The following is a 23,193-nucleotide window of genomic DNA, read 5'->3' as shown; positions in this document are numbered from 1 at the left end:
ATCACATGGGTCCGATTTCTCTCCAACTGTAACTGTTATCATTCAAATGAGCAGCACTTTCCTGGGATCGAGCAGCTCACGCTGCGAGGGGTAATTTAAGACTGTAGAGCGGTAGAGATACCTAAAGCATTAGATATATGACTGAATGTGTATATTTTTGGCGTGTATAAATAGGTCATGATGACAGCTGTAGTTGCAGAGTGGATAGTGAGCTATGATGGAATCTGTGATGATGAAACTGCAGTGGTCGGATTTATTAGTAGAGTAGGCTGTAAAAGAGGGTGGCCTAGGAAGTATTCACATGTAGATTCCCCGGACTCAACATGCAAGGCACCAAGGCCTCACCCTCTAAAAAAAGCACCTCTGGCCCATCTTACGGGGGGGTCTAAAATAAAATCAGCTGTCACTGTCTGGTGAGGTGATCACGTACTGCTGGAGCTGGACTCCAACGCCAAAAGGGATTTGACTTGTGGCAAGGAAAGACGCCCTGCGGGCCAGGGGTTTCAGTGGCCTTCCTGTGGGATTCTATCGACTGAGTTGCATTTTTCTATTTTTCACAGACCTGGTAGGTGGAGAAGCGTCTTGGAGCAACTTTGTCTGTGTTGGTTGGGTGTTCTTTGACTTCTGCATAGCTAATGTTGTTGTTCATAAGCCATTCAAAAGTGATTCATTGATGCATGCATAAATGGCTCTGTTTGCTACTTTTGCACATTTCAGTCATTAATATGATGTTAGGAAGCAGAACAGTTGAATTAATATTCGCAGTGGAGAAATAAAAATGTGCTTTAGTTCTCCTTTCCCATGTTTTCATTATGTGTCAGTATTCGATTATGTTATTTAATGCATGGACATAACTAGTAGTTAGAAGGAGAGCTGAGGGGCAAGGTTTTGTTCTTGTGCTGTTTGAAAGCCTTATTATTTTCCTCACAGACCAGACATTGTCTTTGAGGTCCTTTCTTGCGAAGTAACAGGCAAATCAGAACTTCCCAAGGGCCAGTAGAACTGTAATTAAATATTTTTGGATTCGGACAGCAAGCTAACCTTGAGTAATGTGAACTGCATTTTTATCTGGAAAATACTGGATTCGCCTCTGTAGCCTCTGTAGACTGTAATTCCTTGTCTCATAATCGCAGATAGTAGAAGTGCTGATGTCATAGACCACAGCTGAGATCAATATAGCTTTTGAGCTCTGCGTACCAAAAGCAAGGATCCTGTCTGTCTGAAAACAGTTCCTCAGAAGGTTCTTACTGCCATAGACTACTGAGAGTTTTGAATGGAAAATACAATTAAACTCACTTGATGTATGGAGGTAAGAACATTGTAGGTGTGACCTCAGACACACAAAAAATGTTATTTACATATTACTGTAAGTCCAAAACGGGACAGTGTCACGATTCTGGAAATGGGTCTTCCAAGCTTTAAAAATCTTGTCCTCCCAGTTTGTCTCCAGCTCTCACTGAGAAATACGACTCTGCAGGACTCCAAAGTTTAAAATAGGGTGGATTTATTTTTTGCAGGTAGTTGGCGCCTAGATTACTTCACTTTCCTGTTATGTGAGCTCTCAACTGAACATAACATGTCACAAGATATCCAAAGATTGTTGACACATTTCTGGGCCTTAAAGTTTCCAAAAATCCTTAATTAACATTATAGCTACATGGCCTCCAGTTGCCAAAGGCAATGGTAGAGATTGAACTTTCTCCTATATCTGATATAAGAAAACATTTCCTATGGCGCCAGGTATGTTGAAGCTACCTGGATTTATGGTTTTGGACCAGGGCAAAACGTATCTTATTTTGGGAGGTGGCTATGCTTGTCCCGCTCCCATCCCTCTTGACAGGCTGATAGGTTTACACTAGCATGCTGATCATGCCTCTAGGCTAAAATAGATGGACAGTTACAGCTTTGCCTCAACACTGTCTTGTCTACACAATCCTATGATACTGTACTTATCAACAGCATCAATCCCCAGCAGGACTATGTATGCCTATCATTAGGTTTTCATTGTCCTCCTGGGTGATCAAACGTTTATAGTCTCAAATACGTTTATAGAATGTTTAGAGCACAAATAGTTAAGTGTAACAGTGACTAGCCTATTTGTGGCTTCAAGGCAGTAGGCATATCCTTCAGATAAAAAAAATATTATTCACAGCATTTAAAGCTATGAAATACAGTTTGATTTGAAGTGATTCAATCTGTAATTTCCTGTCATAATTCATATTATGTAAGTGAAATATCATCTCCAGTCTATTTTTTGCTGATGGTATTCTTCATTTTTCATTCAGTTTGAGAAAGCAACCATTTGTGGCTGTTCAGAGATCCAACTTTGTGTAATGCACGTTAAATCTGTTTTTAATTTGATTAATGCTGATTAGGCTTCATACAGCCTGCCAATGTAAAAAAAAACTGGAATTCTCATGAATTAGGACTTTCCTCTTAATGAGTGTCCCTTACGTGATTCCAAAGTGATGCTTTTACGGTGCTGTATGTTCCACAAACCCCAAATTATCTTTAGTGCCTCTGTAGTGCAACGTGAAACTGTGCATCCATGCTTCCCTAAAACCAGACCACCAGAGCTGAAGTATGCCCCCATCACATGTCATGGGGTGTCCATGCTGGCTCAGCACCAAGGCTAATGTGCACTCTGTGTGGGTTATAAACAGTTTGGGGTGTCAGGGAAACATTACCATAACCATGTTTTACAGCACACCGACAAACATAAATCTTTATTCTCCCACTGTTTAATTGACCATCCACTGGGACGGCTGTAATTGATTTGAATGATGCTCCTGTGTTGGAGAGGGACTGTCTCATTCACTAGAGCACCTGTGCACCCTCATGGGAAACACTTTGAATTCCCTTTCTGCTGGATGTGTATGGTCGCTGTATAAGAAACGGTTACAACAAAGAATGACTTCACCCACTCTCCATGTCACGATGTTGATTACAGAACCAAACATTATAGTCTACTGTCAATGTTAGATTTAAAGATTGAAAGCATTTTCAAAGCTCAGTTGCCAGTCATTCATGTGGATGTTTGTGTATGTACCCTTCCTTTAAAATAATGCCAAATGGCAGAATGGCACATAAAGCGAACATACTGTCCATCCCTGTGCTTTAAGATTGGACTGTGAACTCATTGTAAGGTCTTCAGCTGTATTAAAACAATTGTTGCCAGTTTGCACTCATTTAATGTATGTTAACAGTCGAAAGCATGCCATGTGATTGCACTGTTCCCTTTATAAATGTACTGTGTAGCTACAAAATATATCTCCTTCTCTTAAATCTGTGTCCCCTATTTGAACTGGCGAGGGAGGTGTTGATATTGTAGCTCTGCAAAGCCGCCTGATCTCACGCGCTTTGCGAAGCGAATATCCATGTAAACCCGCGAGATCAGACGGCTTGTGGGGCAATTGATATTCTGCAACTCCATGTAATGCACCTCTTTCAAAAGCAAGCTTATTATCGCCCCCATGGCAACGCAAGGCTGGTCACAGACAACACATTGCCCTAAATGCTCTACTAGTGAAATAGTCCAACCATGTGATTGTGTATAGCATAGACTGTTGGGTAAATGTTATAATTAATGACGGTTGTTCCCTTAGCTGCTGGCAGCGCAGGTGTAACTACCAGGTTAGGACTTCCTGAGGAAGCTGTGAACTCAGAGGAACAGGATTCACTCTGAAGACTCAGATCCCATTGACAGGAAACAACTGACAAGACCTCCTGACACCAGGATCCACTGACACCAGGATATATTGACCACCAGTACCCACTGACACCAGGATCCACTGACACCAGGATCCACTGACACCAGTAGCCACTGACATCAGTAGCCACTGACACCCGGATCCACTGACACCAGGATCCACTGACACCAGTAGCCACTGACACCAGGATCCACTGACACCAGTAGCCACTGACACCAGGATCCACTGACACCAGGATACACTGACACCAGGATCCACTGACACCAGGATCCACTGACACCAGTAGCCACTGACACCAGGATCCACTGACACCAGGATCCACTGACCGTACCCATGGCCATGTACCAGCAGGCAGCTGACTCCAAGCAGCATGACAACATCTTCTCCAGCGGGGTAGGCAGACACACACAATACATTATAAAGAGATGGTCATACATTTATGGATGTATTCTTCAATGACCAGTTTTAGGTCGTACTACCTGACTTATTGACATACCTAACCATAGAAGCCTCTAACAATGTAGGTGATAAGATTTTTTTAAATATATATTTTTAGTGTCCATTGTAATGAGCCAACTACATCATTTTTAGATTAATTGTATGTTTTGTCATGCCCACCCTGGTAACCCTGCCATGTTTAGTGTGACTGTAAGGACCTGGGACGTTAGATTTTGCAGTCTAGAAGTAATTTATTCCACATTTTGAATGAGGTTGCATAATTCTGGTATTCACAGTAGATAATTCCGAGCATGTTCTAAAGCAGTTGCAGTCATGCAAAGAAAGAGTCAACGTGTTGTGATTGTTGTGAAAGCCACTGATGGCTTTGTGGTGCTATGTTAGTGGAAAGTGATGACAGCTGACCAGTGGGAGAGTTCAGTGGCCCTGCAGACCCACGGAAACATGACTCCTCTCATGGGGCTCAGAGTGGAAACAAGGGCAGACAGGCAACACAATGGGCAATCTGTGCCCCCTGCAGGATCCCATTAGTCATGTTTTAGACCTCAAAGGCTGTCAACTCCACTCTGCAGGGTGGGCAAAACAACTATCTGCCTGGACAACATGCTGTGACGCACCACCCCCAAAAAGCAAGCAACTAGAAAGATTGCTCTGCCATTGTGTAAACATAATGCCACATGGTGTCAGGAGGCCTACATTGAAATGGGCATGTGTGTGTGTGTGTGTGTGTGTGTGTGTGTGTGTGTGTGTGTGTGTGTGTGTGTGTGTGTGTGTGTGTGTGTGTGTGTGTGTGTGTGTGTGTGTGTGCATCTGTGTGTGTAAACACTCTGCAGTCTCAGTACTGGCTGCTCCAGTATTTTCTATGAATTTGCAGAAGTCTGCAATGAAACCCAAGTTCAATAGGCCTATCAGGCATAAGTCTGATCCCAGGCCATGTAGACATGCAGGCAGCTAATGATGTTTTACCGCTTCATTAGGTCATGGAGGAGTCGGAGGTCTGCTCCGTGCCTGGGGGGCTCGCCGGCATCAGGGCACAATTCGAGACCCAGGAAACTGCCACATCGCACAACGTCACCCAGTTCCTCTTCCACCACAGAGAGGTGCAGGTACTGTAATTAATGCAGGCTAATCTCAGGCATGCGGTGCATGGGGGGAACGCGCAGATGTGGTATGACCTACGCTGGTTAAATCCCAGCCTACAATCTAGCTATCCATCCATCCGCACCACTGTGTCCCTGCCCGCATTACGTCCCCTGCCGAGTGTAAGTCACTCACTCAGGGAGCGACCACAAATCTGGGCGAAATAGTCAATTATTGAAAATGCTGGGGAGGTGCCTGCTGCTGCATTATTTTTCTCCAAAGGCTTAAAGTACAGATGTTAGATTTAATTTGATGCACTGCTAGACAGTGCTGGCCAACTTGGCAATGGAGAAGAATACAGATCCCTGTGTCTGTCAAAACCCCTGGATTTCACACTCACATTGCTACTGCTTTAATTGCCACTATGTGTATAGCTTGGAATCATCAGCTGAAGTGACACAAAGGATGAAACAAATGAAGTATTCTTTGTCCCTGTATTCAATGTGATAGCTACCGTGTTTGATTAAGGTGAAGCTACTGTGTTTGATTAAGGTGAACCATCCATGGAATCGTCCTTTTCGTCTGTTATCCTCTCTTTGTCTGTGATTAGTGTAATTTAACTGCAGTAAGCCATCTAATTATCAAGCTTTTATCCCATATTGTTCTCAGTGATGCACACTATCTGCTACTGTTTGAGCATTAATTAAACTCATTGCCGCTGCTGCTTGTGCTGGGCTGTCAATGAGTGTGAGCCATTCCCTGCTGTGTGTGTGTGTGTCTGAGCGTGTGCGCGTGCCTGTGTGTGTGTGCCTGTGTGCGTGTGCCTGTGCGCGTGCGTGTGTGCGCGTGTGTGCCTTTATGTGATAGCCAATGTCTTCGATCTCACAGGAAGTGGAATTGAACTCTGAGTTGACAATGATGAGCAGCTCCAGGGAAGTCATCCCAGCCTCTCAGCAGGCTATTTCCCATCAGGATGAACAGGTACATGTAGACCTTCTGGATACCTCTGAGTCATCACACAACAGTGAAGCTGGGCTGAAAACCCAGACGTTAATGTCTTATATGTGTTAACAATTGTAAAAACCTTTTCATTAGAGAAAATATCTTTACTGACCACGGTCAGTACGCTGACAACAAGAGACCTAGTAGAGAGTGGATTAACTCTAAACAGCTTGATCAATTCAGTTAATGGTCATTATATAACACAGATTCGCTTTACATGTGGAAATTGTCCTAATAGGCTGCCATTCTGATACAGGTCACACATGAAGAAAACTTGGCCTCCAGTTATGAAAACAACCATAACAATGAAGCAGGTAGGATGTTACTACAGTTTATGTTTGTCATATTTTACAGTAGGCACATCATTAAGATAAATAACACTGTTAAAATGATTTTTAATTAAATCATATGAGTTTGATGGATGAATCTTGCATTCAGAAAGTATTCAGACCCCTTCCGTTTGTCCACATTTTGTTACGTTACAGCCTTATTCTAAAATGGATTTAAAAAATGTTTTCCTCATCAATCTACACACAATACCCCACAATGACAAAGTCAAAACAGGTTCATAGAAATTATTGCAAATGTATTAAAAACAAAAAATGGAAATATCTTATTTACATAAGTTTTCAGACCCTTTGCTATGAGATTTCGAAATTGAGCTCAGGTGCATCCTGTTTCCATTGACCATCCTTGAGATGTTTCTATAACTTGATTGGAGTCCATCTGTGGTAAATTCAATTGATTGGACATGATTTGGAAAGGCACACACCTGTCTATATGAGGTCCCACAGTTGATAGTGCATGTCAGAGCAAAAACCAAGCTATGAGGTCGAAGGAATTGTCCGTAGAGCCCGAGACAGGATTGTGTCGAGGCACAGATCTGGGGAAGGGTACTAAAAACTGTCTGCAGCATTGAAGGTCCCCAAGAACACAGTGGCCTCCATCATTCTTACATGGAAGAAGTTTGTAACCACCAAGACTCTTCCTAGAGCTGGCAATCGGGGGAGAAGGGCCTTGGTCAGGGAGGTGACCAAGAACCAAATGGTCACTCTGACAGAGCTCCAGAATTCATCTGTGGAGATGAGAGAAACATCCAGAAGGACAACCATCTCTGCAGCACTCCACCAATCAGGTCTTTATGGTAGAGTGGCCAGACGGAAGGCACTCCTCATTAAAAGGCACATGACGGCCCACTTGGAGTTTGCCAAAAGGCACCTAAAGGATTCTCAGACCAAGAGAAACAAGATTCCCTGGTCTGATGAAACCAAAATTGAACTATTTGGCCTAAATGCCAAGAGTCACGTCTGGAGGAAACCTGACACCATCCCAACAGTGAAGCATGGTGGTGCCAGCATCACACTGTGGGGATGTTTTTCAGTGGAAAGGACTGGGGGGCAAGTCAGGATCGAGTGAAAGATGAACGGAGCCCAGTACAGAGGAAAACCTGCTCCAGACTACTCAGGACCTCAGACTGGGGCAAAGGTTCACCTTCCAACAGGACAACGACCCTAAGCAAACAGCCAAGACAACGCACGAGTGGCTTCGGGACAAGTCTCTGAATGTCCTTGAGTGGCCCAACCAGAACCTGGACTTGAACCCGATCTAACATCTCTGGAGAGACCTGAAAATAGTTGTGCAGCGACACTTCCCATCCAACCTGACAGAGATTGAGAGGATCTGCAAAGAAAAATGGGAGAAACTCCCCAAATACAAGTGTGCCAAGCTTGTCGTGTCACACACATTTGCAAAAATGTCTGAAACCTGTTTATGGGGTATTGTGTGTAGATTGATGAGGGGGAAAAACAATGTAATACATTTTAGAATAAGGCTGAGACGTAACAAAACGTGAGAAAAATCAAGGGGTCTGAATACTTTCTGAATGCACTGTATGTTGCTTTGTCCTCTTGACATTGTTAAGAGGAGGAAGGTCCTAGACTTACAACCAAGGAATTGAGAGATCATTTTGAGAGAACCATCGAGGAAGCTGCCCCAAGCAAGCCAATGAAGGTAATTGGACATGCTTGTCTTAAACCTGTTTTACTTAAGTGGACAGAAACTGCATCATTTTGGCTTAGGTTACACACAAACCCTTCTGCTTTTTATCACCATTGTCGAACAAGTTATTAACTTTGAATTGAAATTTGTTGCAGTGTAGCTAATATGTAAATACAGCTTGTTTAATAACACTATAAGACGTTTTTTCTTAGCTTGTTTTAAAAATGATCAAGATTCTTCTATTAAACCATGTCAGGCACCAATCCCTCAGTTAATAACAATGAGACTGGATATTGACAATTAGTGACAAACAAACAGTTGGCATGCTATATATACATGTAATGTTTGCATTCAATTTTGTTTCTGAAAACATGTCAGGGACCTCTAATGACCCCAATCATTATTTTCTTCCCAAAAAGATTGGCCGAGCTGACATCAATAGGTCTCAGTGGGCCTCAAATGTATCACAAAAACAAGTCTCAACAAGTGAGATACACAATTTATCATCAAGTAATATACAGAATTTCTCACCAAGTGAGATACATAATGTTTCATCAAGTGAGATATGGGAAGATTCTGCTACTGAAGCAATAGAGGACACATCTGCTGTTGCTGTTGACTACGAGAATACAGAATATTTCCCTCCGCCACCTCCAGAAGACTTAGAGTACCTCCCACCTCCACCCCCAGACTTACTGCAGGTCCCATCAGAAAGTCCAGATATGCCAGTAGAGTGCTACTACTCACCTGAGCCTCTGGAATCAGCTTACCCCTCTAAACGTCCACTCAGTAGACAGGAATACTCCAGGCAGAGAAACCAGTATGAGTTGAAGCGCCTTTACAAGCATATCCATCCTGAGGTTCGTAAAAACATAGAGATGTGTAGTGATGCGGCTGAGTATGAGAACACCCGACAGGGGAGTCAGGAGGAGTTCACGGGGGAGACCAGGTATATATACGAGGATAACGGTAGCAGTCCCAACGACTGCATTAGCCCAGAAGAAGAGTACCTGGAATGGGATGAGATCCTCAGAGGGGAGGTGCAGTCAATGCGCTGGATGTTTGAGAACAAACCTCTGGATGCCATCAAAGACGACGCCTCAAATGAGGGTGACGACCAAAACATGGAACAGGAGATGATTGTTGGGAGTGATGTAAAAAGCAAAGCATGGATGTTTGAGACCAAGCCCATGGACACGTTGGGATCAGACAACATAGCTTCAACTAAATATAGAAACAGATTCAATAAGTTGGACAAAGGAGATGTCCGTGCTGCAGCCTGGTTGTTTGAAAACCAGCCTATGGAGACCCTGAACAAAATGCATGGCGATGAAGAGCTAACCAAAGAGATAGTATTTACCCAGGAAGATGGCAGCTCTACCATATACATGCTTGAATATCAGTACATGGAAACTTTAGGTCATACTGAGACCATTGATGACAGTCACCTCCTGAGTCTGAGGTCAGCGCTTGAGGATATAAAGGGAGAAGTGAAGACGATCACAAGCACATTTGAGACTCAGTTTATATGCGTCCTCATGGGACAGTCGGGCCAGATGTTGGAGATAACATCTATACGCAAAGTGGAGACTGAGAAGGGGGACACTAGAACATCAACCTGGCTTTTTGATACTCAAGCCCTGGACATGACTAATAGACTCCCTGCCCCAGTGAAACTTGTGTGTAGCCTGTCCATGGAAGACAACTACAAAGGAGATGTTTACAGGGGTAGATGGTTGTTTGAGACAAAGACCTTAGACTCCATTAACAAAGATGAATGGGAAAGCTCGACGCTGCAAAAGGAAGAGATAATCGGAGCCGATGTCCGAAAACATTGCTTAGCGTTTGAAACTCAGCCAATGGATTCTCTGAAAGATGATTCAAATGCGAGACCCCCGACTATCGAAGACGTTATTGGCGGTAATGTTAGATCTGCAAGACACTTCTTTGAGACTAGTCCCAAGGCAGCTTTGAAGGATATCAATGAGGTAGGGAGGCTCAAAAAGGTAGTGGCAGCTGAAGAAGAGAAGGGTGATGTAAGGCACCAAAAATGGATGTTTGAGAATGAACGACTAGAGAACATAAGAGATGAGAAGAAGGAGACTATTCGTACTGTGAACTTTGAAAATCTGACTGAAGAGGAAGGTACAAGCTACAATGCAGATGTCCGTAAGAATTGCATGGTATTTGAGACTCAGCCAATGGACACTTTGAAAGATGATTCAAATGTTAGAGCCTTTTCAAAGACGGAAATTGTCAGAGGCAACGTCAGATCAGCTAAACATTACTTTGAAACTGCTCCAGCTGACAATTTAAAAGACCTTGCTGAGGTTGGGAAACTACAGAAAATGGTGAGACTTGATGAAGAGAAGGGGGATGTGAGACACCAGAAGTGGGTTTTCGAAAGTCAACCCCTGGAGCACATTAAAGAGGAAAAGAAGGAAGTCGTTCGAACCATTAACCTGGAGGAAATCGATAAAGTGGATGTCTCAAACTACAAGCAAATTTTTGAAACCACAGACTTAACCAGATGGGATGAATCTCAAAAGATACTCGTGGAGGGTGTAACATGTGGCTCTGTGAAATCTAACAAACATCTGTTTGAGTCTACACCAATGTATGCCATGCAAGACAGCTCTGGCCATTACCATGAAGTGAAAACAGTGCATCGGGAAGAGGTTGTCAAGGGAGACGTAACAAGCTGCAAATGGATGTTTGAAACACGCCCCATTGACCAGTTTGATGAAAGTATCACTAATTACCAAATTATTAAAGGAATATCCAAAGAAGTTGAGTCTGGTGATGTTAAAACTGCCAAGTGGCTGTTTGAAACACAGCCTCTTGATGCAATTAAATACTTCAGCAATATTGAAGATGAGGAAATTACAACCAAGGAAAGTGTTGAGATTGTAAAAGGTGATGTTAAAACCGGTAAGTGGTTATTTGAGACTAAACTAATGAATGTCCCATACGAGAAGGAGGAGTTGAAGAGTGAAAATGAGAGTGAGGAGGTACACAAAGGAGATGTAAAAACCTGCACGTGGTTGTTTGAGACAAAGGCACTGGACACTATCCGAGATGAAACCGAAACTGTTCTACAAACATGCACAGTAAATCAAGAAGATGTCCAGGGCAAAGATGTACGAATGGCTCGTTTTCTATTTGAGACAGAAAAACTTGAGAATATCACAGGGGAGGATGAAAGTTTTAAGAGGGTTACTGATATAGACATTCAGTCAGGAGATGTGAATAGAATAAAGTATATCTTTGAGAACCAGTCCTCTGATATCATGACCTCAACATCTGAGGAGGTTATGCAAATGCTCAAAACTACACAATCAGAGGACATCCAGAAAGGAAATGTGGGGAACTGCAAATGGCTCTTTGAGAACCAGTCAATAGATGCCATACATGATACCCAAGAAGAGGCTCTGGAGACCCGCACTGTGATGGATGTACAAGGAGGTAATGTGGACAAAGGCCGTTTCATTTTTGAGACCTACTCCTTGGACAAAATCCAGGAGGTGTCCTCGGAGACAGAGACCGATATCACAAAGTTGCAGAAAATCACCCGTGAAGAGGAAGAGAAAGGGGATGTAAGGAACTACACCATGATGTTTGAAACTCAGCCTCTTTATGCCATTCAAGACAAACAGGGTCATTATCATGAGGTCACCACTGTCACAAGCGAGGAGATATTGAAGGGTGATGTGATCGGGTCCCGGTGGTTGTTTGAAACTAAGCCTCTTGATTCTATCAGAGATACAGATGAGGTCTATATAATCAAATCTGTCACACAGGAGGATGTTCAGAAAGGAGATGTTACTTCAGCCAAGTGGAGATTTGAAACACAACCTCTTGATAAGATTGCAGAGGACATAAAAATGTCAGTTAAAACCGTTGAAGATATTCAAGGAGGAGACGTTAGAATGAATAAACAGCGTTTTGAATCTGATGAGCTGTCACAGAAGTCTGTGCGAACGGTTAATGTGAGTGAAATCCAAAAAGGTGATGTCAGGACAGCCAAATGGATGTTTGAAACTCAAACAATGGATAAAATACGTAGCCAGAGCGAAGAGAATTTAATAGAAACCGTCATGAAAGAGGAGGTCCTAAAGGGAGATGTTAGACAATCAGTGTGGCTCTTTGAACAGAATCCCCTTGACCATATAAAGGAGGTAGATGAGGACAGTACAGTAGTTGTTCAAGAGGAGATCCCCAAAGCCGATGTAAAGACAACAACATGGATGTTTGAAACAACTCCATTCCATGTCTTTAATGAGAACAGTGTTGAGAAGTCAGAAATCCTAGGTAAAAGTATCAAAGGAACCCTTGAGGAACTTTATAGCCAGAAAATGGTTAATTCAAAAGGAATACTCATTGAAGCAGATGAAATTGGGGACGTTAGAATGGCAAAATACCAGCTAATGAATACGGATTCTCCAGAGATCCAAAGAGAGGAAATTATCAGCGGTGATCTGAACAGCATTATGATGAATCTTTTGAACCGCCGGGAAACAATTGAGAGGGGAGTAGTGGTAGAGTCAGAGGAGAAGGGTAATATCAGTACAACAGTGCATCAATTGTTCAACCAAGAGAGGGGCATCAATGTGGAAAAGGAGGAAATATTAAGAGGTGACATCCAGGAAGCTGTAAACAATCTTCTCAAGGAGGGAGGATCTGCTAAACGTGGTATACTCCTTCAAGAGGATGAGAAGGGAGATGTGCAAATGACTATTTATTCTCTTCTAAATAAACAAGAGGACATCAGTGTTGACAAAGAGGATATAATCAAAGGCAATATAAGGAATGCCCTCCAAAGACTATCCAACCCAGAAAACCAAGAGCAGATGAGGATAAAGGTGGATGAGACAGAAAAGGGAAACGTAAACTTTTACTCCACATGCATTGAATCTGGGGCGCTTGACTATCTCAAACAACTCCAGGTAGAGCCAGATGAGACTCCACCTGAAAAGATAGAGAAAGAGGAGATCATTAGAGGAGATATAAAGGGAACAAAGCTCATTCTTGGCAGTAGTCGAGCACAAATTGAGCGTACGGTAGTTGAAGAGGACATAGTGTGTGGAGATGTTCGCAAATCCGTCCAGGTTTTCATGAGGGAACCCACACACTCACTGGATGGCCTACAAAAAGAGCTCATTGTGAGGGGTGATTTGAAAGCAGCTATGAACTCACTGTCTCAGTCTGTAAATCAGACAGTGGTTGTAGAGAAAGAGGAGGTGGTGAGAGGTAACATACACGAAACCAGAAGACACCTTGAGTGTGCCCATAGACGGCCCAAAGAGGTGGAAAAGACAGAGATTGTCCACGGCAACATCAAAGGGGCACTGAAGTCCCTAGAGAAATCGGCAACCTCCAAAGTTGAAGTTGTCATTGAAGATTTAGTTCCTGGAGACATCAAAGGTACCTTAAAATCTCTGGAGCAGGCGAAGCAAACAGTCAGGGCGATCGAGAAGGAAGAGATTGTAAAGGGTAACATTCATACAGCAAAGCAGTGTTTACGAGATGCTTCTAATGACAGAAGGACATGTCAACAGGAAATAGATTTTCAGGGAAATGTGAGAGGCACTATTGAGCTCTTATTGGAACCACCAGCTTCTCCAAGAATGACACGGAGGCCCAGCTTCGAGGGTGATGTGAAAATGTCCATTAAGTCACTCTACGAGACACGTGAGGTGCATGAGACGGGGGAGGAACAAACTCAACCAGAGAAAGAGGAGGTGATAAAGGGTGATGTTAAAGGCACAATCAAATCCTTGCTGGAATCAGCTCAGCGTGCAGCTCCTAAAATCAGAGTGGGAGCTAGAAGGGTCAAAGTCACTGTGAAATCTCCATTGCGCTCACAGCATGGAAGCCCTCTATCGCGTTCACAGCAAGGTAGCCCTGAATGTTCTGTTGCAACCAAAGCTGAGAGTGAGACACTTAAAAATAAGTATCAAAGCATTGAAGCACAGAGAAACATACAAAAAATAAAGACAGCTAATTCGGCCAAAACTGAGAGCTCAACACAAGAGAATCAATCCCTCTCAACTCAAACCGCAACCAATGCATCTGAATCACAGACTACTCAACAATCAAAGACAGTAATGCAACACACGACAATCACTCAAAATCATGGCATTAAAACTTTGGAGACTAAGTTCCGTAACCTCAATTCAAGTCGAAAGGGTATGATCAGACTAGATAAAACCAAAGTGATAACAAATGTTCATACCCCAACACGGACATTGTCTGAGTCTGAACTTTCTCTCCCTCCCCCACCTCCACCATGTGACGATCAATCATCCCTAACCCCAGCATCCTCTATCAATAGGCTGGACTTGGACCTTCCTCCTCCCCCAACTCCTCCTCCCCCACCACCTGTTGACTCTGAGCCTGATCATTTCCCTCCGCCACCACAGGATTTCCTTCCACCCCCTCCCTCACAGCATGAACTGGACTCTATGCCATACCAGACACCTCATCCATCACCAGCAAAAGCCACAAAAATGATGGTCAAAAAGGTGAAAAGTCCTGCATTGCATCAAGTCTCAAAACTTGAACCAACCAGTCAGATTCAGAAAATTCAACAGGAAACCTCGGAGAAACATACAACCACAGCCAACAAATCTGTGTTGGAAATCAGCAAAACTCAAAATGAATTAACTGTTTTGTCTGAAATCCCAAAACCCCCAGAATCACCACGACCATTAAAGAAAGTTTACGTCGCCCCTATAAGATTTACTCCTCCACCTTCTCCTCCTCCCTTCATGAGATCCACTAAATTCAAAACTCCATTAATACAGGCAGAGGAAAAGTACAGAAAACAGAAAGTGGATAGTACACCACCTGCTACACCGAGTCCCATTTTCATGCATGAGTCAGTCACTGCTGCCCTGGATATGCTTTCCAATGAGGAGGCAAGTATGAAGCAATCAAAAAAGAGCATGGCGTTTGGTTTCACTCAAGACGTGGCTGAAAAGACTGTGACTAATGTTAAGTCAGACACACTATCATCTGATTTATCCAAGCAGGCGCAAATCTCAGATACTCCTTCAAGCAAGACTTTGATCTCTGCTGTATATGGGAAAAATCTCCCTGAATCTGTGGTTATTTCTGCAACTAAACAGCATATTGTCTCTGATCAGACATCCAAAGTCGTCTCAGTTCAGCACCAGACCACATCTATTTCCTCCACAAAGCAACAGACAGTTACTACAACTAAACAACAGGTAACTTCAGCATCCGCCAAGCACTCACACTCTGCTGTAAGTAGCTCTCAAGTCCAGATCTTATCCAGTGATGCTAAAAAGGTTGAAAATACAAAAGCAGATGTTCAAAATGTCAAAGTTTACTCTCAAGGAACAAAAACAGATGTCCAGAAGGATGTAAAAAATAAAGGTTCTCATAAATCTGAGGAGAAAAAGAACAAGGATAATTCTTCATTCCATGTTCCCGAGAAGGTTTCTGACCAGCCTACCGAAACAGTAAAGGGAACCCAAGAAACAAATGTCAAAGCAGCGAAATCAACCTCAGAAGATTCTGTATCACAAGCACCTGAGAAGGTTGCTAATCAACCTATCAAAGTAGAAAAGTTAACCCCAGAAACTAATGTCAAATCAGGCAAAAAGAAGAAGGCCAAAGGGATAGAAAAGCAAGTAGAAGTAAAAGAAACAAAACAGCCAGATGAAACTAAGACGGAAAACATTTCACAGGTGAAGGATGTGAAGGTGGAAGTAAAGGAAGACACAAAGTTGAAGGTTTCTAGTGAGCAAACACATGCCCAGACTGACGTCAAGGTCAAGGAGGGCAGTCAGAAAGCTCCTGCTATTAAAGACAACCAACCAGCAACTCCAACTTCTGCAAGAAAGAAGAAGAAGAAGAAGTCAAAAGCTAAAGATGCAGCTGCCACCACAGAATCAACTAAATCTCTTTCTGAAAGTTCCACTCAAAGTCAGGAGATGCAAACAGCCCATCAAGAGGAGCAGAACCAGGTACATAAGGAAGTTATTATCACTGAAAGCAAAGTTGAAAGAAAAGTTCATCAAAGTGTCCAGCAACAGGGAACAGTTAAAGTAGAAAAGCAGGTCAAGCCATCGCAAAAGAAGAAAGAGTTGACAGGAAGCCAACAGATTCAAGAGAAACCAAAGGAAGAGTACAGAAATGTTCCAGTCAAAGTGGAAAGTGGAAAAATGACAAACATGTCAGCCCGAAAGGAACCTGCGAGGCCCTCAACAGAGAGCACTGAGGATTCTCAAAGACGAGAACATGCCCAGGAGTTAATCTCGCATATAACAGAGTTAGAGGGAGCTTCAGGAAAAATAGATTCTAAATCTGTGAAGACACTGCTCAATACTATTCCACAGTGGCTCATTGGTCCTGAGGAAAATCTTTATTTGGAGGGAACTGCAGTTGAGCATAATATACAAAAGCTTACAGAAATTGTTTCGTATGTGAAAAAACTAGCAAAGGCAAAGTTGATGTGTTTAGAGGGGATCCACACTAATCTGGAGAGGCATGAGTGTGAACCTACTTCTAAAAAGATCATTGTTGGTGGTGCAACTCAAAGGATACATAAAATAAGTATTGGCTCTTTGAAAGTTGAAAGTCAAAAGAAAGTTGTGGAAAGCAAAGCAACATCACATGAAAGCAAAATGCAAGAGTTGAGTGTAAAATCCATGCGCTCACCCTCACCATTACTAAGGATGCGCTCACCCTCACCAACCTTTATTACCATTGAATCTACCCGGAGAACTGACTCTCCTCAGAGAATAACCCCATCACCTATCCTAACGCACAGACCAGCCACTCCCCCAACACCTCCCCCTCGCAAATCGGAAACTCCTACAACACGCATCAATAGGGCCACACCCTCTCCCACCTTCTCTAGGGCAGAGAACTTGGCGCGGCTAAAAGATACTACAGCCAAGCTTTCCCGTGGGGTGACGCCGCCTCCAGTTTTACTTCCTATGCAAGTCACAGAAAAGAAATCTGAGATTGTGGAATCCCCTGCATCATTCCATCGGCAGATCAAAATTGAGGCACAAGCTGAGGGAACTTCAGAAGTGTCAGACGCAACAATTGTCACTCAAGAGGCTCAAAAGGCTGATATAAAGGTCACAGATAAAGAGTCATTCCATCAAACGGATAAAGAAGTCATGGAAGCTTCTGAGATGTCAGACCCGTCAATGGTGACTATGTCAGTGAGAAACAAGAGGGAGTTTTTTGAAGATGCTCAAAAAGCTGAGGTAAATAAGACCAATGTGCGAAAAGATCCCATCGACATCCCAGAGCACTTGGGCCCAGACAGGGAGGAGCACACAAAAACAAACCAAGAGAGTAAGGATGACACACAAAGCACATATGAGAAGGTCACAGAGAACAATGCTGAAATAGTGGGATCTGCAAAGTCAACTGATAAAGAATTGATGGAAGCTTCAAAAATGTCAAACTCATTAGCAGCAACTACATCAGTGAGAGACAAGAGAGAGTTTTTTGAAGAGGCTCATAAAGCTAAAGTAAATAAGACGTACGTTCGAAGGGATCCCATTGATATCCCCGAGCGCTTGGGTCCAGACATGGAGGAGCTCAAACCAGAAAACCAAGAGAACGAGAAGGAGGACCTTCCAAAGGTGGACTTGTCAGGACTGGTCAACAAATTTGAAACACCGGAAGATAAAGTTTACGTCAGAAAGCCTATCACAATGAGAGAAAGACGTGGAAGTGAGATGGAATATACAGAGACTGAAAATACAGTTATTCAAGAACAAGAGATGCCAACGTTTGACATCAAGGCTATTAAAAATGTTTTTGAAATGGTTGAGCAAAGTCCCTCCTTCAAAGGGGAGAAAAATAAACAGGAGGAGCTGGAGTCAAACCTGAGTGAAAACACTAGAGATAGTTCAAAGCAGGATAACACCCAGGAGACACAGAGGGGCTTCGGGCAGATCTCGCCCCTGCCTTCCCAGAAAGAAGTGCAAATCATGTCAGCAGACCCAACGGGCTTCTCTGAAGAGTCAGTCACAGAGCATTTCTCAAGCTTAGATGAATTCGGCAACAAGACAATTGGATCATTGAGCAGCACAACTGTTTCCCAGCACTCAGAGAGCACAATAACCCACCATGCCCCCTTCTCATATGCTGACGTGGTAAAAAAAAAAAGAGGGTCTGAGGTGACGCCGTCTGAATTGCCGGAAGAGGCTTCCACTGAAGAGTTGCTGAGGAATTTCCACAAAACATGGATGGAGAGTGAGAGTGTTTTCAAGAGTCTCGGCTACAGTGTTTCGGAGGAGAGAACATCACATGTTGTGTCACATCAAACAAAGACCGTTGTTACTGGTAAAGACAGTTGTACTGCCTGCATGATGGGACTTGAAACTAACAGGATATAATGGCATGTAAAAATGCCCTCTAAGATATTCAATGAGACCTAACATTTTTACATGTGCCTGATTTTAAATGGAGAGAGATTATTGTGAATGGACAAAGAACTAATGCTTCAATGAATGAGTCATGGCAAAAGAGCAAGAGCTAAGCATGATATGATGAAAACACGAGAGACATTATGGAATAGAATCACACACATCCTATTTAAATGCAAGCATTCATGTTTGACCATAAAATTCAACACAAAGTACAAGTTTGGGTCAATACTGTTTGCCATCAGTAAAGAATGTTTGAGATTTCTGAAAATAATTTTTTGATTTAATCTTTAATGTGATTGCACTTGTTTGAAGATGTATATACACAACCTAGTCTCAGAGCATTTTGTATAATTCTGTATGTAAATCCGAGGACACAATATGTATTAATTTGTGGATGTCCATCACCGATTTCATATGATATATTACAAATTACATTTTGTGTTATATGTTACGAATGTGCAAAATATATAATATGTTACAATTAAAAAAAAAAGGTACTATATGTTACGAATTTGCAAAACTAGTTAGCTGGCTAACGTTAGCAAGGCTAAGGGTTCGGGGTTATGGTTAGGTTTAGGAGTTAAATTGAAGGGTTAAGATTAGGGTTAGGGGGAGGGTTATCTAAAAGGGTTAAGGTTAGGGATAGGGGAAGGGTTAGCTAACATGCTAAGTAGTTGCAAAGAAGCTAAAAAATAGTAAGTAGTTGAAAAATAGCTAAATAGCTAAAATGCTAAAGTAGTTCATGATGAGATTTGAACTTGATGCGAGACTTACCCATCCACACGACCAACCACCCTACTTTCATTTTTTGCCTTTAGTAACCATTGGTCTTAACATATCGTAACATCTTATACTTATTTAAGTGTTCCGGATTTACGTTGACTATGCTACATCTAGTCTATGAGACCAGGCTGGTATACATATACAGAGTATATACACTGAGTGTACAAAACATTAGGAATAATGAGTTGCATCCCCGCTTTTGACCTCAGAACAGCCTAAATGTGTCAGGGCATGGACTCTACAATGTCACGAATGTGTTCCACAGGGATGCTGGCCCATGTTGACTTCAATGCTTCCCACAGTTGTGTCAAATTGGCTGGATGTCCTTTGGGTGATGGACCATTCTTGATACACATGGGAAACTGTTGAGCATGAAAAACCCAGTAGCGTTGCAGTTCTTGACACACACAAACCGGTGCGCCTGTCACCTACTACCATACCCAGTTCAAAGGCACTTAAATATTTTGTCTTGCCCATCCAACCTCTGAATGGCACACACACAATCCATGTCTCAAATCTTAAAAATCATTATTTAACCTGTCTCCTCCCCTTCATCTACACTGATTGAAGTGGATTTAACAGGTTACATCAATAAGCGATCATAGCTTTCAACTGGATTCACCTGGTCAGACTAGTCACGGAAACAGCAGGTGTTCCTAATGTTTTGTACACTCAGCTTATACTACGCATGATCATGACAATTATGCCTTGATAACATGTCTTAATATTATTGAGTCATTGTGTATGTTGTATAAAAATACTAGAATGATAACTTTTCTCTGGCAGACTCGAATTCCCCAGTCGGAGCATTGCACTGTGTGTCAGAGGAGAGTCTAGCCGATGGAAGCTCTAATAGCGGACAGAAAAAAATTCCATAAATCCTGTTTCTGCTGCGAGCACTGCCAAAATAAATGAAGGTAAAGCACATATCATCCAACCAAGGTGAATTCAAAGTAAGTGGATTTTGGCTGTGAACTGGTAAGCAGTGCTTGAACGGGGACGGCAGGGTAGCCTAGCGGTTAGAGCGTTGGACTAGTAATCAAAAGGTTGCAAGTTCATGTCCCTGAGCTGACAAGGTACAAATCTGTCATTCTGCCCCTGAACAGGCAGTTAACCCACTGTTCCTTAGGCCGTTATTGAAAATAAGAATTTGTTCTTAACTGACTTGCCTAGTTAAAAAATAAAATGGTTTTGCTCCTACAGTTTGTGTCTGCACACAGGACACCAATTATGTTGTACTCTGTTTGCAAATGAAGCAATAAAAAGTTTGACATGATTGTGGAATCAGCTTCACTGTTTTGAATAATAATTTGTTCTGTCTCCTCCAGCCTTGGCAACTATGTCTCTCTCCATGGACATCTGTGCTGTTTACCACACTACAAACAACTCCAAAGGGAACTACGATAATGGATATGGACAGACACTTAACACTGACTCATCACCTCAGAGCAACTCGATTGGAGGAATTCACAGCAGCATAGGCTCAACTGAAAAGGACAGCTTTGAAAAAGTAATTTATGAAATCAAATGACGAGAACAAACAAAATAGAAATAAGATACCTGTTGTGTGGCCTCTACAAGCCCACTCCCCACAAAAACCCTTTAAAGTAGGTGAGGACTAAATAAGCCGCCATGGCCTCTGCAGGACAATTCCCCAAAGTCACCCAAACAACAACATAGGAAAGCTATTTCCAGGAGCCCTCTTTGAAAGAGAGCATTTCCACCACCATGGCAGGTAGAAAAAGGCATCATGTATGCCAGAGAAAACTGAAGAAACTTCAAGCAGTCGATGGTAAAAGCAACCTATGAGGGCAAAGAGACAGTTGGAATTGGAAAAAGTCTGAGACTGAAGGACAAAAGTACAAGTGCAAAAGATACGAAAGGAGATGTGAATGGTAGAAATTGTGTATATATTTATATTGTGTGAGAGTGGAAGAAGATGGTTCAGAAAGTGCTTAGGGTTAGAGGCAAAGACGACTAGAATGACAGAGAGAAACATGAAATGTTATGCTTAGAAATTTGCTCAGGAGGCCAACCTCATTGGTCTTTCAAGTTTGATAATTGAAGACATTAGCTCTGTATTTCACATGGAATTGACCCACATTAGTCACGTTTAATTGATCTATAAAATATAATTTTGATAAGTTCAACAGGGCTCACATCTTCGGGGTAATTGATTTGTTCAATTTAAATTAGTTTAAGTCCATGGAGAGAGTATTGTAGATATCTAAGACACAGTCATAAATTTGTCTTGGCTTTTTCTTTCAACATATCAACATTTTTAAATTTACCTTTTTCTAGCACCTGGTGTGCAGCCTTGGAAATACTTTCTTTATAATATATACAATATATATCCTCTTAATTGGTAATAATCATGTTTGTTTTGGACATTTATATCATATTTTGCAATGAACATTTTTTTTTTAGATTAGACTACCTTGCTTTGTACAAGAGAATTGTACAAGAGACTGGTTACTCAACAATTCGTTCAAATGTATTGCTGATCCAGGGGCAATAAAATCATTGAATTGGTCAGTCTCAATCGCCTTCTTTCACATGAATTTCAACATGGTTCACATTAAAGGTCCAATGCAAACGTTTTTATATCAATATCAAATCATTTCTGGGTAACAATTAAGTCCCTTACTGTGATTGTTTTCAATTAAAATGGTCCAAAAGAAACTAAAAAGCTTCTGAAGCAAAGAGTTATTTCTCAAGACAGAATTTTGCTACAAGTGTCTGGGAGTGGTCTGAGTGGGAGGGGAAAGCTAAAAATGGGTTGTTATTGGCAGAGAGGTCTGGAACTCTTTTTCCTATTGGTCTATTAACTAATTTATCGCATGGTGATGTCAGAATGGAAGGCGAAAAACTCGATCCCACCAAAACATGCTTAAATTTCAGGTGGTCTTTTCAAAAGCTGTGTAAGCTTTTGGGCTCCCGAAAGGCGCATCAGTCTAAGGCAGCGGTCCCCACCCTTTTTTGCACCACATGGCGGTATGAGACAGTATTTCACCAGATAGGCCGTCGGGGGGGTCATGATACGAGCAGAATATTGATTAGTTTAGTATAGCCGCTTTTCATAACATTTTTGTTTAATTAGGTCTAACGTGATGATGTTATAAAAACATAAAGTGCATATTTTTCTCTAATGACCATATATGTAATAAAAACATGACATCTCACCATGTCGCTGAATCAGTGGGAACCCTAAGCTTGTTTCCCGGCAACAAGATGGTCCCATCTAAGGGTGAATGGAGACAGTGACATCCGAAGCATGTTCCTTAGGTCCAGTCTACTCCGTGATTTCGTTTTTGTTGCCGTCATTGTGGAAAACCCCGCTTCGCAGAGATAGAAGTGGAAGCAACGTTTTCAGTGCTTTTGTGGCTATCTCAGGATATTCCGCCTTGATTTTAATCCAGAACGTCAGCAGAGATGAAGTTATCTCAAACATACTTTTAAGGCCATCGTCATTTGCATCCTCAAGGAGTTGATCTTCTTCCTGCGCGGACATGGACGATTCACCTGGGACATTCACAAATGGGTCGCAGATCCATTCCTTCGCACTTCGTGGGTCTTTGGCGGTTGGGAAGTAACGCTCAAACTCCGTTGACAGCGAAGCTAGAGCACCAGCTGGGAGAAAGATGGCCCCGTCTCAGTCTCTCCCAAAAATCCATGCTAATGTTGGGAACATGTCAAATATGCTCCTGTCCACTCGCCGTCCCCACAGTTCCAGTTTAGCT

The 23,193-nt window shown here is 42.4% G+C and overlaps 1 protein-coding gene across 1 annotated transcript; it reads left to right on the top strand.

Moving 5' to 3' along the window:
• The first annotated feature begins 431 nt into the window (after window positions 1-431).
• LOC118367100 (xin actin-binding repeat-containing protein 2-like) lies at window positions 432-21,990 on the top strand. The gene is made up of 9 exons (XM_035750142.2): window positions 432-565; window positions 3,606-4,103; window positions 5,144-5,272; window positions 6,135-6,227; window positions 6,505-6,562; window positions 8,170-8,258; window positions 8,666-18,584; window positions 20,240-20,370; window positions 20,782-21,990. The coding sequence occupies exons 2-8, from the start codon at window positions 4,044-4,046 to the stop codon at window positions 20,329-20,331; spliced, it is 10,440 nt and encodes a 3,479-aa protein (XP_035606035.1). The 5' UTR covers window positions 432-565; window positions 3,606-4,043; the 3' UTR covers window positions 20,332-20,370; window positions 20,782-21,990.
• Window positions 21,991-23,193: the final 1,203 nt, after the last annotated feature.

The sequence above is a fragment of the Oncorhynchus keta genome, chromosome 34, assembly GCF_023373465.1.
Source record: "Oncorhynchus keta strain PuntledgeMale-10-30-2019 chromosome 34, Oket_V2, whole genome shotgun sequence".
Lineage (NCBI taxonomy): Eukaryota > Metazoa > Chordata > Actinopteri > Salmoniformes > Salmonidae > Oncorhynchus > Oncorhynchus keta.
This window is presented reverse-complemented; position numbering and strand designations above follow the sequence as displayed.